The sequence below is a fragment of the Lactuca serriola genome, chromosome 6 (assembly GCF_051521515.1).
Source record: "Lactuca serriola cultivar US96UC23 chromosome 6, Lser_US96UC23_V15, whole genome shotgun sequence".
In the NCBI taxonomy this organism is placed as follows: domain Eukaryota; kingdom Viridiplantae; phylum Streptophyta; class Magnoliopsida; order Asterales; family Asteraceae; genus Lactuca; species Lactuca serriola.
The window spans coordinates 46,613,891-46,627,727 of NC_136413.1; the positions used below are offsets into that span (position 1 = coordinate 46,613,891).

General features: G+C 34.6%; 1 protein-coding gene across 1 annotated transcript; it reads right to left on the bottom strand.

Annotated features, from left to right (window-relative positions):
- Nucleotides 1-8,905: 8,905 nt before the first annotated feature.
- On the bottom strand, nt 8,906-12,207 carry LOC145059721 (protein RRP6-like 2). Its single transcript, XM_079007522.1, has 12 exons — nt 11,521-12,207; nt 11,176-11,331; nt 10,911-11,069; nt 10,736-10,819; nt 10,564-10,643; nt 10,406-10,456; nt 10,214-10,322; nt 10,048-10,130; nt 9,883-9,928; nt 9,699-9,786; nt 9,414-9,587; nt 8,906-9,321 (listed from the first exon to the last, which is right to left on the bottom strand). Exons 1-12 carry the CDS (start codon nt 12,205-12,207, stop codon nt 8,906-8,908), a joined length of 2,133 nt encoding a protein of 710 aa, XP_078863648.1.
- Nucleotides 12,208-13,837: the final 1,630 nt, after the last annotated feature.

Consider the following 13,837-nt stretch of genomic DNA (forward strand, 5'->3'; position numbering starts at 1 on the left):
CCTCCGAAGGCTCAAGGGCGTGCTTTCCAGCTTACAGCCGAGGAGGCCAAGGCAACACCAGATGTGGTTGCTGGTATGTTTCTATCCTTTACCTCATTTATTACATATGTCTTATGCTTATTTGTAGTATCTATGAATAGGTACATTCTTGGTAAACTCCTTGCATGCGTTGGTTTTATTCGACTCGGGGGCGAGTCGGTCTTTCGTATCTCAGAAATTCAGTAGGGAGTTCAGAGTGCCTATAAGGGAGCTAGAGTGTCCGTTGCGAGTCTCTATCGCTAACGAGCATGGGATTTCTGCTGCTTCAGTTTACCGAGGATGTGAGATGGAGATCTTCGGGATATCCTTCCCGATAGACTTGATTCCGATTCCCATGAGGGATGTATGCTTGATTGTGGGGATGGAATGGCTCAGTTGGTTCAGTGCCATGATTGATTGTGAGAGCCAGCGGGTACTGGTTCAAACCCCAAGTAAGGGAGAACTGTTTATTTATGGCAAGGGCACCAGAGTGGGATCAGTATTTTGTTTAGCCGCCAGGGCTCGACAGTACATTCAGCACGAGTGTACGGGTTATCTAGCGTACGTGGTGGATACGCGGGTCAGGGATCAGACTTCAATATCAGAGGTTCCAGTGGTTCGAGAGTTTGCTGATATGTTTCCGGAGGAGTTGCCAGGGATACCTTCGGAGCGGCAGGTCAAGTTCCGGATCGAACTGGTGTCAGTTGCGGCTCCTATTGCCAAGGCGCCATATCATTTAGTGCCACCTGAGATGCAGGAGCCGTCATCTCAGTTGCAAGAACTGCTAGACAAGCAGTTCATTCGTCCAAACAGTTCTCCATGGGGAGCATTGATCCTCTTCGTCAAGATGAAGGATGGTACGCACCGTATGTGCATTGATTATAGGGAGTTGAACAAGTTAATGGTGAAGAACCGTTATCCACTCCCGGGGATAGACGATCTCTTTGATCAGTTGCAGGGAGCATCTTGGTTTTCCAAGATTGATTTGAGATCAAGGTATCATCAGGCCCGGGTCAGAGAGGAGGACGTGGAGAAGACCGTGTTTCGAAATCGTTATGGTCATCACGAGTTCGTGGTGATTAACCTTAATAATCAGGGTAAAAACCCATAAAAAGGTCCAAATTATTATCTAACATGCTAAAGGTAAAAGACCATTTTACCCTTCTCTCTTTTGATCCATCTAACCATGGCCCAAAATCATGAAGACCTAGGACCCAACAATGGCCTAAACCCATTAAGACTTAAGACCTAAAATTTACCCAAAGGCCTTTTGGTGAGTACGCCCTACGAACCACCATTACGTCCCATGTATAAACCTTAACAACGAGAAAAACAGGGACAAATGCATTATGTTCAGCGTACACATACGTATGCTCAACGTACTCCCCTGATGGCAAAATTTCACGTTAAGAACTTAATAGCTTGAGTCCAAATGTCCAAAACATAGATCTTGCTCAAGGGCAATGTTTTAAATGATAAAGTCATCAACTTAATGCTTTTGCATGGCGCAACAAGGCCCAATACCCATTTCTAACACTCTAACTTCACATAATGACCATCAACTCATGCATGGTTGATCTAAATCCATCAAGATGCCATTTTTATGAACAAAGGACCTTAAAACGTCAAGATATACTATTTTAAGCTTCTGTAGTAACTTATACTCACATGAATCAACTTGAGGTACCAAAATATGCAAAAAAAACCCTAACTAGCCTATATCTAAACAAGGAATCACCAAGGTTGGTTGAGACTTTATACCTTCTAGAAAATGACGAAGGTGAAAATATTATGTATCCACAAGCTTCAAGTCAAAAAAATGTTTCTTTAAAGGGTTCTTCTTTCTTTAAGATGCACCAAAACACAGAAAATGCTAAAAGCTCTCTAAAAAGGGATTAAAGTTTTGTAGGAACTGCTTTGGGATGAAGGAGGCTGATGATAGAAGATGCCTTGAGGTTATAAAGTGCTTAAATAGGGTCTAAACCCTAAATTTTAGGGTTTACCCCTGGCTCGATTACGCCTAGCGTACCAGGGGGAAAATCTCGTGTCCAAGATTCATCAAGGTACGCCTAACGTAATGGCCACCATTGAAAAATAAATAAACATTTAAAATTTTAAGAAATTTACCTGTAAATCGGGTGTTACATGTGACGTCCGACTCGATCATATACTTGAGGCCAGTACGATCCTTGTGATAACTACTTGTATTCCAGAATGATAATGTACACCAACATTTTTGTAAATTTTTAAATGAGAAAGGAAATATTTAGGTGTACTTGGTATGCAATCCCAAGCGTTACAACTTGAACCCGCAACAAATGAAAGGATCTACAACATCATACCCCAAGTTTAGTGAGTTATATCATACTTTGTTTTCATGCAATCATACTCTATTTATCTTCTTTATTTCTTTCCATACTAACCATTCTTTTCAAAATTCTTCTACTTTATTCTCACCTTTTCTCAACTAATACTTTCTCCCCCTCTATCTTTACCATGCTCATGCTCTCTCTCTATCTTCATCTCATTTCATGCTTCTCTCTATTACTTTATCTTCACCTCATCTCACCTTATTATTTTCTCAACCTTTCTTTTTACCCCTCTCATACTCTGCTCAATCTCATTTTTAACCTTTCTCACACTTTACCTCTCTATTCTCATATTCTCACCCTTTTCCATTCTATTCTCATATAGACCCAATGGTCTAGTCACAAATGATAGCTTCACCTATCACATAGGCGGACAACATACATATACCTTACTAAAGTACAATCATTCATACTTAGTCCCCTCACTTTTATCAAGTTTCTCTAAGGAGACTTCTTACCTTGTTCCACTTATGGAACCCTTTCTCACTCTTTCTAACAACATATAATATTATTCCCGCATAAATCATGTATTTACATTCCTGAAGAAATCATCTATCTCCATTCCCGAAGGAATCATCATCTCATTCCCGAAGAAAACACAATCTTATTCCTGTAGGAATCATAGCCTCATTCCCGAAGGAATCATAACGTCATTCTCGAAGGAGTCATATTTCTACATTCTCATAATCTTTCATTTTATTGTTATGGTCTCTATATAATCTTACATATCACATGTCACATAGCATTCTATCTCATCATCTCATTAAGAGATCTTCTACTACCAATCTAGTACTTAATTTATTAAATAATTAATCTAAATCTTCATCTACTAATATATAAGTCTTTAACACAATACCATTAGCTTCTAGCCGTGCATCTATACTCTATCTTCATCTATTGGCTTGTAGGTATTTAACATAATACCATTATTATCTAAAGATAGATACATACTTATTTACTTGATTATAAGCATATAATCATAATCTATCTTCATTTAATATATGTGGGTATTAAACATAATACCATCTACCTCTAATCACACTTTCATACTCCATCTGTCATCTAATATATTACATGTATTTAACTAAATACCACGAACATCTACAATCATCTACATGGTTATAATTCATATAATCAAGCACTATCTTCATCTAATGAGTTATAGGTATTTAACAAAATATCACTAGCATTTCGACATGGATACATAATAACATAAACACATATAAACATGAATACATAATCTAATGAGATAGAGTTATAACTCACCTTGTTAGTTAGTGAAGACTAACTACCATTGGCTTCCATTCTTCAATTGATGCATCTTGATCCATCTTCTTTGCTCAAGGCCCATTCATACAAAATATCAAGCTCCTTAGAACTTTTTTTGGCCTATTAACAACTTAATCACTCTCTATACCAAAACGATCACTTAAATGATCATAATTCTCACATCTAATTGTCTACTTATAATCTATTTTACCCAATGAATTAAGCATCCCATACTACCTAATTCATTACAATCTAACCTCCATTACATCATTTCATCACTCTCATTAGTTAAGGTTTGAAACCCTAACTCTCTATAGATGGATTTTACTATAGGATTGACTTCTAAACTTGATTAAAGCTTCTAAACACTCTTAATAACATCATAATAAAGACATAGTTTGATTAATTCAACCATTCTAGTTAATCTAACATTTTCACCATTAAAGCTTAAAGCTTCATACAAAGGAAAAATCATTACCTTAAGGGGAAGAGGATGTTAATTCTTGCAATCCTTCATCTCTAGCTCATCTTAGCACCTCTTAGCTTCAAAATCATCATTCCTCGGCTTTCTATCAATTTTAGGAAGGAATAGATGGAGAATGAGCCCGTCACATATTTAAATCTATTTCCTCATACATGAACTATGAAACCGTGTCGCGGTAATATTGCTACCGCATCGTGGTAAGCGTATTAGGCTGCAGTCCCCCTCTGACTAAGCATCGATGTTGTAACGCCCGTAGATTCGAGCTAGTCAATTTAGAGACAATAAACGTCAAAAATGACTTTTTGATGGAATATAATTTAGAATAAATAATCTTAACCAAATTATAGTATATCTCACAAGGATTCCGTACATATAAAGAACGCCGAAATCCGAGTTATTATGATGAAGTTATGATACGTCGAAGTTTTACGGTAAAACCGGCACGACACCGCGTAAAGTACAAAGTGATTTTTTTTGATAAAGTACTTTTTATCGTTAGCGATATAAACTAAGTCGTAGTATACATAAAACCGGGAACGTGCATAAAAAGAACGTCCAAATCTGACTTCGTATGAGGAAGTTATGATTTTTCTAAGATTTAGCATAACAATGCACAACCCGGAATTCGGACTTTAGACCGATTGATTTTTAGCCGACACAACCTAAATGAGAATTGAAGATCTCATTAATAGGAGCTCAACGATAAAAAGACAGTAAAAAACAGAGTCTGTATGTAGAAGTTATGAATTTTACACGATCGTTAACAATGTACTCTTCTCATACTGTTAAATTTAAAATCGGTAGAGAATTAGCTGATGGAGTCAAAATGAGAGTTGTAGATCATGCCAATACCTATGCATGGATATAGAGAACGTCAAAAACGGAGCTCGTATGCAAAAGTTACAAAATTTAGAACGCGGAAGAGTGCTGCTGCGAAAGGGGTGACGTGACTCAATATGGACCATTGCTTTCTCCCCACGCCTTGCCACCAGATATGGTAACATGTGGCACCAACTCGACGAGTTGGAGGCTAAAAATCGACGAGTTTGGCCATTTTCCAGCCTATAAATAGGATGCGATAGCACCTAATTTTCCTCACACCTTAACCCTTCTCTCTCTCTCTCTAACTTCTCTCTAAATCTCTCCCAAAGCCATAGTAACTCCAAAGGGCTAGAGGAAATACCTGGAGCGCTAGAAGGATCCGAGAAGAAGAGATTTTTGCTCAGAAGTTCTTCCCTCGCAGAGCCCGGTTCCTCGATAAACCCCCTGTAAGTTGAGTTATACTTATTGTACTTTAAGTATAACTTATGTTTAACTTCATTATCGTTATTATGAACCTATAAACAAGATTTATCAGTGATTCTGAGTCGTTATACTGATTGATCTACTTACGGGTATGATGTCTAGGCAGTGATTTAGTAAGGTGTTTAAAGTAGGATTTCCAAACAGTATACTTCGTATACCAAACAGACTCTACCTCCGATATAATCCTACCTGGTTATTCCTTACTTGATAGATTATGAAAGTAGACTTTGAGTTAATGATGAATCTAGACCAATAATTAGTCGCAATAAAGATTAGACTAAAACTTATCGATAATAATGCTAGGTTTCATCGAAGGAAATAGAATCGTTAGAAGCAAAGCCCTGCCCGAGTTTGGAATCATCACTTTAACAAGTGAGTGCATAGTTACTTTCATCTTACACATAGATATGAAGTATTTAATATAAATTACGTGCTATGTGTGCATATTATCTGTGTTCTTGATATCTATGTTGGATGAACAAAATAAAATGTTTTATTCGATTTAAACTGTATACGTATTTTATACCTATAATTATGATGGGTAAAGATGGGTAGATTAGAGATGAAAGATGAAAGATGAAAGATGATATAGATGATGAGAGCTGAAAGATGATGAGAAGCGATGGCCCAGTCATCTAGCAGACTATAGATGACAACCACAGAGTATTCTAGACAGTCGAGTGGAACACTAGCAGGCTCGCAACCTATAGGTGTTGTGAACGATGTGTTCACCATATGTACTCTAAAAATCCATTGACATGTATTGTGGGTGGACTCCCTAAAATAATACTATCGATAAAAGAAATAAACCCTAGCAGCTATGGATTTAGTGCCCTATAGATGAACATTGGCAGCTACGCCACAACCTATAGATGTTTTTGAACTACGTGTTCACCAGATCCTGGCTGCTGCACCTAAAGGATAATGTTGGCAGCTGTGCCTAATAGATAACATTAACAACTATGGAATTAGTGCATGTTAGATAAACCCTGGCAGCGATGGACTTCGTGCCTATTCCTTAGGATAATCCTTAGGAATGAATAAATGAAGAATAGATGATTCTTAGGTTAGATCCTTAAGAATAAAGAAGATAATGGGGATGGGTAATTGGACTAATTGTTTGATGATGAAACATAATAACTTTATTATTGTGGGTTGAAAACCTTATATACTCACCAGGTTTCCCAACCTAACCCACTCAGTTTACTTGTATCACAGGTATCGATACGAAGCTACATTACACTGAGAGATTAAATGAGATGTAAATCACTAGTGTAAATGAATGAAAGGTCTGTTTATGCTTATGTTTCTATATTGACGATGACATCCGAAAGTTTTAATATAAACAAAAATACATTTCTTTGAAAATGTTTTGATAATATATTTATCATGTTTTCTATGAACAAATTCCGTAATATTAATCTTTAAAATGAATACTCTGATTTTTAAATAAGAATAAATAAAAAATTTTAAATGACTGTGAATTTGGGGACTTCACAGATGTCTTTCTCATGTAGCATCTTACTTTCGCCACCATGTCGCGGTACTAATATACCATGATGCGGTGCAAAGTACATTGACCTCGAATTACGATGAAACTTTCATCCACTTTACTGTTCTATAAACCATGTCGCATCAAGACACTTACCGCGCCACTGTGGCTGCACATCAACATCTCCTTAACTAATTCCATTCTAGCTTTGAGGACAATTTTCTTCTAATCTTTAAATGCTCATAACTTCTTCGTTTTAAACCCGTTTCTATGATCCTTATATCTATGCGAAGGCGGGTATGAGTTTTATAACTCCATTAAGTCACTTCGTACTAAATACTTACAGGTCTTAATCTGTTAAGTCACAAAATTGACCTAAAAAGCATAAAATTCATATTTTACCCTTTATGGCCTAAATGCACCATCTCTTGCATTTATTCTTTTGAACTCACTTATCTCATCTTATAAATGTTACTTAGACTTATCGCAACTCGTTTCATGAAATTACATCTTCTCAATTCATGAAATTCCTCTAAATAACCAAATTACTCTTTTGGTCATTTATTCACCCAAAGCTAGTTCTCTCTAATGTATGGGGTTCTTACACAACATATATAGTCACTTATATGACCGTATCGCACCGATATGTGTTATATATTTTTGGATTATTTATTTGTTCACATCGACAACAACCACTTATCTTGTTTAGTGATTTCCAATTGATGTCTTTGGTTCGTGTTCCTTTGAATCAGGTTATTCAAAATTTTTTTCATACACTATTAACAAGCTTTGCAGCTTATCGACAACACTCTGTTGATATCTTTCTATTATTTTATTACATAAACAACAAAATAGTCTTTCTATTACTAAGATTTGATGTTAAAGATCAAATAATTTTCTCAATTGCTGTAACATCTTTCTCTTATCTTCATGAATTTGAATTTTGTTGACAACGAACATCTCTCAATGACAATAATTCGAAACATATGCTTTCAATGAAGTCTCTTTTTTTCTTTATAAGGACTTTTTTTGGAGAGTTAATATGAAAATTTATATATATCTTACATGGTATCAGATGATGTCCTGCACTTCTGTGGCTTAAAATATCCACATCTACCTCATGTGCTCATCGAACCTCCATCTCTATGAGTGTTAGTATATCTTATATCGTTGCGGCACGGTCTTATAAGTGTCTATATATCTTGGAGTCTATGCTCTTTTCATACGAGAGCTCTTTTGAAGAGTTAATATGAGACAACGTATATATCTCATACAAATATCCTTGGAGGTACCTTTGTTGAGAACTGTTTCGAGAAATGATCGATCGATGGCTTGAAAAGGATAATTTTTGGCTTTCAGATCCTTGTAACTCTAATTTCTCTTGTTGAGCCTCAATACGATTGACTACAAGTGGTTTAGCAACACAAAATTCAATAACCAACCACTACTCATTCCACTTCAATGAAATTCTCCAACATACTCCAATGTTTATATTGTCGATAGAAGGAATGAATAGTAGGTTGAGTAAAGTTACTTTCACTCTTTCAAAAGCCACCATTACAGTAGGATGTGTAGACTATTTTATTTTCATGGCAGTTTGTTGTTTCTTCAGTTGGAGAATAAAGCTTCAGTTTAGTCCTCTGTTTCTCTTTATCTATCTTAATTATACCAAATATTGAGGATATTAGGAGTTAGAGGTAATCCCCTCATTATACATTAATCAAATAGCCTTTAAATAGGTGTACATCAAACAAAAAGATAAAGTAGGAAAATAACAATTATCCAAAACAAATTACTAGAAAATCTGAAACTATCTAAACCTTCTCAACTTGGCAAACTTTAAACCGCTGTCCAAATAGTCCTCTCTAACATTTTATTCCAACACTTCTTAAAATAAACCATATGCTCTCTTTCCTAAACAGGCCTAGATCTGGGCCTTTGCCATGCCCAGATCTTCAAAGCCAAGCTCTAAACCCGGTTAACAATGTCGGTAACAAGCCCAGATCGAGGCCTTGGCCTTCCTCCGCCACTATCCTTGCAACCTCCGGCAGACTTGTTCACTATCCACTTTTCCGGTATCACCTTCTTACCATCATCTTTGTCTTCTTCCTTCTGCTTCATCATTATCCTTCCATTAGAGGTCTGTAAGCACTTCGGGAAGCTCGATGATAGCTTTGAATCAAGATCCAATTTCCTATTTCCGGCTGCATTTCCAACGCAAATATTTTCTACCATGTTCTGCAGCGGTACTTTGGTGTTTGGGAACCCTGATCCGTTCATCGGAATATTCCAGTTGACTCCGGCGACAACACTTCCAGCTTTCTTCCGTGATTGATTTCCAGCGATGTTGCTGAAACTATTTGCTCCAATTGCACCACTCGAAGCTGAAACTTCTTCAAACCATTTCTGTACATTCAAAAAAGTAATTTTCATGCATTTACGTATAAGAAGTATTAAAAATGCAAAAACTGATGACTTACCATTTCCATGTGTTCTTCCTTGAGTCTCCTAGCAACACCTTCAAACTCAGCTGCGTTATACATAGAATTCTGAATAATGCTAACAATGGAAGTGAGGTTACGCTCGATGTGAGGGTGATTAGACGTCAACAAACCACGTAGATCTTCATTTGTTATCGGCATCTTCTTGGCTACACATTAAGTTACCAAATTCGATAAGATTTTTATAGTAAAGGTAAAAGAAAAGAGTTGAGTTCGATCAAAAACATGGGAAAAACTAAAAGTATCTGTTTTTGAGTTACCAATTTCGATAAGAATTTTGTTTGGCAATACATATCCAGTACTCTCATCTTCTGCACGTGCAACAATGTCTCTCCATTCACAAAGCGCCTGTGTGCCATTTACAAACAAAACCTTAAATTATTCAAATACGTACGAGAGAAAGTTAATTTCATTGCAAAATGCAATGGAAATACGATGTCTTACTGCAACAATGGAAAGTTGTTGACCATTGAGATCAGCTTCATGCAACCTATATCAACAAAAAGCGAGTGTTGTGAATATATAAGTGGATTTTCTAAATAAAATAATGTAAAAAAAACAAAAACAAAAGGTGTTCTTGGTAATTTTGGTATTATAATTAAAACCCACCCGTATATGTTGAGATATGAAGATTCGGTGAGAATGTCTTTCTCATATAACTGCATGCATACATCGTAACTGCGTTGATACACCTGAAATAAAAAATAATGAGAAAAATATTACAAAATACAAAATCTCATACACAAAAAACAGATCGAAAAATATTGGTGCTTACTTCTACAAGAAGTGCATCAGGATTATTCGGATCTGTTGATGATGAAAGCAACCTTTTTTTCATAAGATCGTATACATACAAAAGGTAATGTGTGTCGTCTCTTGCATATCTGTCAAAATAAAAACCAAACATTACATAAAAGAACGAATTAATGGATCAATATGAGTCAAACTTAACATATATGATATATACCTCAGCATTTCATCTGTCAATGGGCGAAGTCGCCAGTCTGCAGTTTGGTATCTGCAAAAATAAGTAACACATTTTAATTATATCTTTTTTATGTTTTCCAGCGAAAAAGGATTGAACTTTGAATTAAAAAAAGGATTTTAACGAGGGAAGATACACACTCTTTATTTGCAGCAACCCCACAAAAGTATATCAACAAATAGTCCAAACGATTTCTCTCCATTTTCAACACCCTTGAAGCCTAAGATTTAAAGATTTAAAATTCATCAAGTCAACATGAAAATAATTTTATAAAATAAATTTGGATTTGAAAGTTATATGAAGAAAGATAACCTGTCCGGTGTCAAACATATTGCAAACATATATGCCAAAGTCTCGTTGCAGCCACAAAATATCTTTATCTGCTCCATGCATAACCTGATGAGGTATATATATTGTTATAACTGGTGGAATTTGATAAATAATATGAGTCACAGATTGTAATCATTGTATACATAAGATTATATACCTTTCTTTTAGTTGGATCTTTGAAAATCTCTCGCAAATACGGACCAATATGAACACGGAGTTTGAGTGTATCAACAATGAAATCTTCTGTTCGTGTAGATATTTGCATTAAGCAAGTTAAACCTTGGAAAGATCGATATTGGTTGTGTTCCAAATCAACCTAAAGAAAAAACATAGAGTGATACAATTAATGTCTAATTTCAAAAGAAAAGTAGCTTGTTACTCTCAAACTCAAAACATGGTCAATGGAAGAAAGTGCAAATTACCGCAAATTCATTAGTGTCATGCAACTTTGCAACAAGTTCTTTCAAGTCTTTGACATCTTGTACAAACTTTAATGGTGTTGTTTCAACCGGAGGTGGCTTTAATGGCTCGGTATTGGTCATACTTTTATTAACAAAGTCGAAAACGGAATGTTTTTCCTGTGTGTGTAGAAGAGAAGTAAACCACATGTATGAAGAATTTTGCTATTAAATAACACAAAACCATAAGAAGTTAAAGATCGACTAATATAATATTGTCTTGCTTTGAATCTATCATGGAATTGATAATTGAAAAATCAAAGAAAAAGCATCGTCATATTGGATATAAAAGAAAGAAAAGAAACTAACCAATGGGTGTATGAGCCTAGACCCATCCTCACTAGTCTTCAACCAAACATGCTGAAAAGGTTGATTTACATTGTTCACCACTATCTTATACACATCTTGCGGCTTTGGAATCCAATTCATGTGAAAAGACACTTTTGGCCTTTGTGTCCCCATTGCATTAATATCTTCCAAAGAAACTACCTTCACAGATGAAGAATGATTAGCTTCCATGTTAGGGTAATTACTATTAACTAACAAATCTTTCTCAATGACTTTCTCTTTCTTTAGATTAACTAATTGAAATTTAGTATCGTTAGTTAGATTTATGAGCTTCTGTTCTTTATATCTTGATTTCTTAATCTCATCAACAGACACATCAAACCTCTCAAACATCTCATGATTAATGTTGATTAACCAGTTATAAACTTCATCATATTTAAGATCATTTTTAGGAAAACGCTTCTGAGTTTTGCCCCATAGTTTCTCACAAGGAATATATTCAAGAATCAACTGGGACGACTTTTTAGAGGTTTCTTGAATTGGGTTTTTGAATTCTTCAAAGTTGACATAGAAATTAATATTTTTATTGCTTGAGATTTCTCCTGAACACCCGGAAATCTTTGACATTGAGGAAAAGGAATTGCTCTTTACAGAAGAAGCAACCAATGATTTCTGGGTTCGGGATTCTTGAGTGAATGATGGATCCATTGGGAGATTTTAAGTATGAAATTGGAAGAGAAAGAGGGGTTTTGGTGGAAGAAACGTTTGGGGTTTATGGGTTTTATAGTTTAAAAAAAAAAAAAAAACGAAGAATGTGTGTTTCCCAGCAAGATTCACGTTTACTGGTGTTCTTCCATAGAAACTGTGTGTGATTGTGAGTAAAAGATTGTACAATGAACATGATAATTTTGTTTTTTTTAATACGTACAAGAAAGCTTACAACAATTTCCAAATAACTTACAATATTCTCCAATTTTCTAGTTTCAGATTATTGTGTTTGAAAGAAGTTAATCCCTTGCCTTATTATTTTTCCTATGCGATGCTTATAGCATTATATACACACGGAGTCCTATCTATATGGCAAGTCTTGAGCCACAAGGAAACTACAAGATATAACTATTAGTGATTACAAAGATAAGTACACTGTACGCTAATAGTTTTATATTTTTATTGATAACCGAATATAATTCCATAATTCTTTACATACTAGGTGAGAGACCCATGTATTACATGAGTGTATTTAAAACAATTAAATATATATAAACATTTGAAAATTTTAAATTTATAAGAAATATAAAATTATAATGAAAGTCTATTAATAGAATTGATATGCATTTATTATTAAATTTAAATACCATATGAAATTAATAAAATAAGAAAACCACAAAATTAGATGTGGAATAAAAATTAATTCAAAATAACCACAAAATGACATGTGGCAAAATGAATGTGAATGTGACAAATGGCAAAAAAAACCTTCATTTATTAGAGAAGATTCTAATTAGGGGTGTTAACAAATATCCTAATTCGAAGATCCGATCAAAATCCAAATATCTAATACAAAATTATCCGAACTTTTGGATATGTGATTTTTGGATTTAGATTCGGATAGCTATTTTCAAGAACTTCGGATATTTCGGATATCCAAAATCTAAAATATTATAATTTTAATGTATATTTTTTAATTCAAAATGAAATACATGGCGATAGTTTGAGACGGAGGGCTTAGTTCGCTAACTTTATACTTTATACGTAAGGCATTTCACTTTCACTGTCAAATGTTTTTTTTTTTTTTTTGTAGTTTTTGTGTTGTTTGTCTTTGCATACCAAGCTTTTATCCATGCCATGTTTTAAACATAATGAAAATTAAATTGTAATATTAAATGATACTTAAAAAGATATTGTTTAACTATTATATATTCAGTGTGTTGTAAATTCTAGTTTTTAAGTCATTATGCGCTCTGTCTTTGGGTAATTACGTAGTTTAATCTTAACTGATGACCTTAATCTTCAACTAAATTTGCAAACATACATGGGCACGTGGCTAATTTTGGATAATAATTGAGATAGAGAAATTAAATATCCTCATATATTTTTTCTACATGAAATTATAACAAGTATTTTATTTGATAAAATTAATTATATTTTAAAACACTTGTTATCATTTCAAATGAATAAAAAAAATAATTAGAAGGACATTTAATCCAATAAACAGAAAAATCGATGGGCAGCTCAAGAAGTATGGTTTCTGGTCACTTTAAAGCATTATGTTAATGCATTTTATTTTATTTGTTAACTAGGTGAACAAATATCCACCATACGAAATTTTCGGAAATTC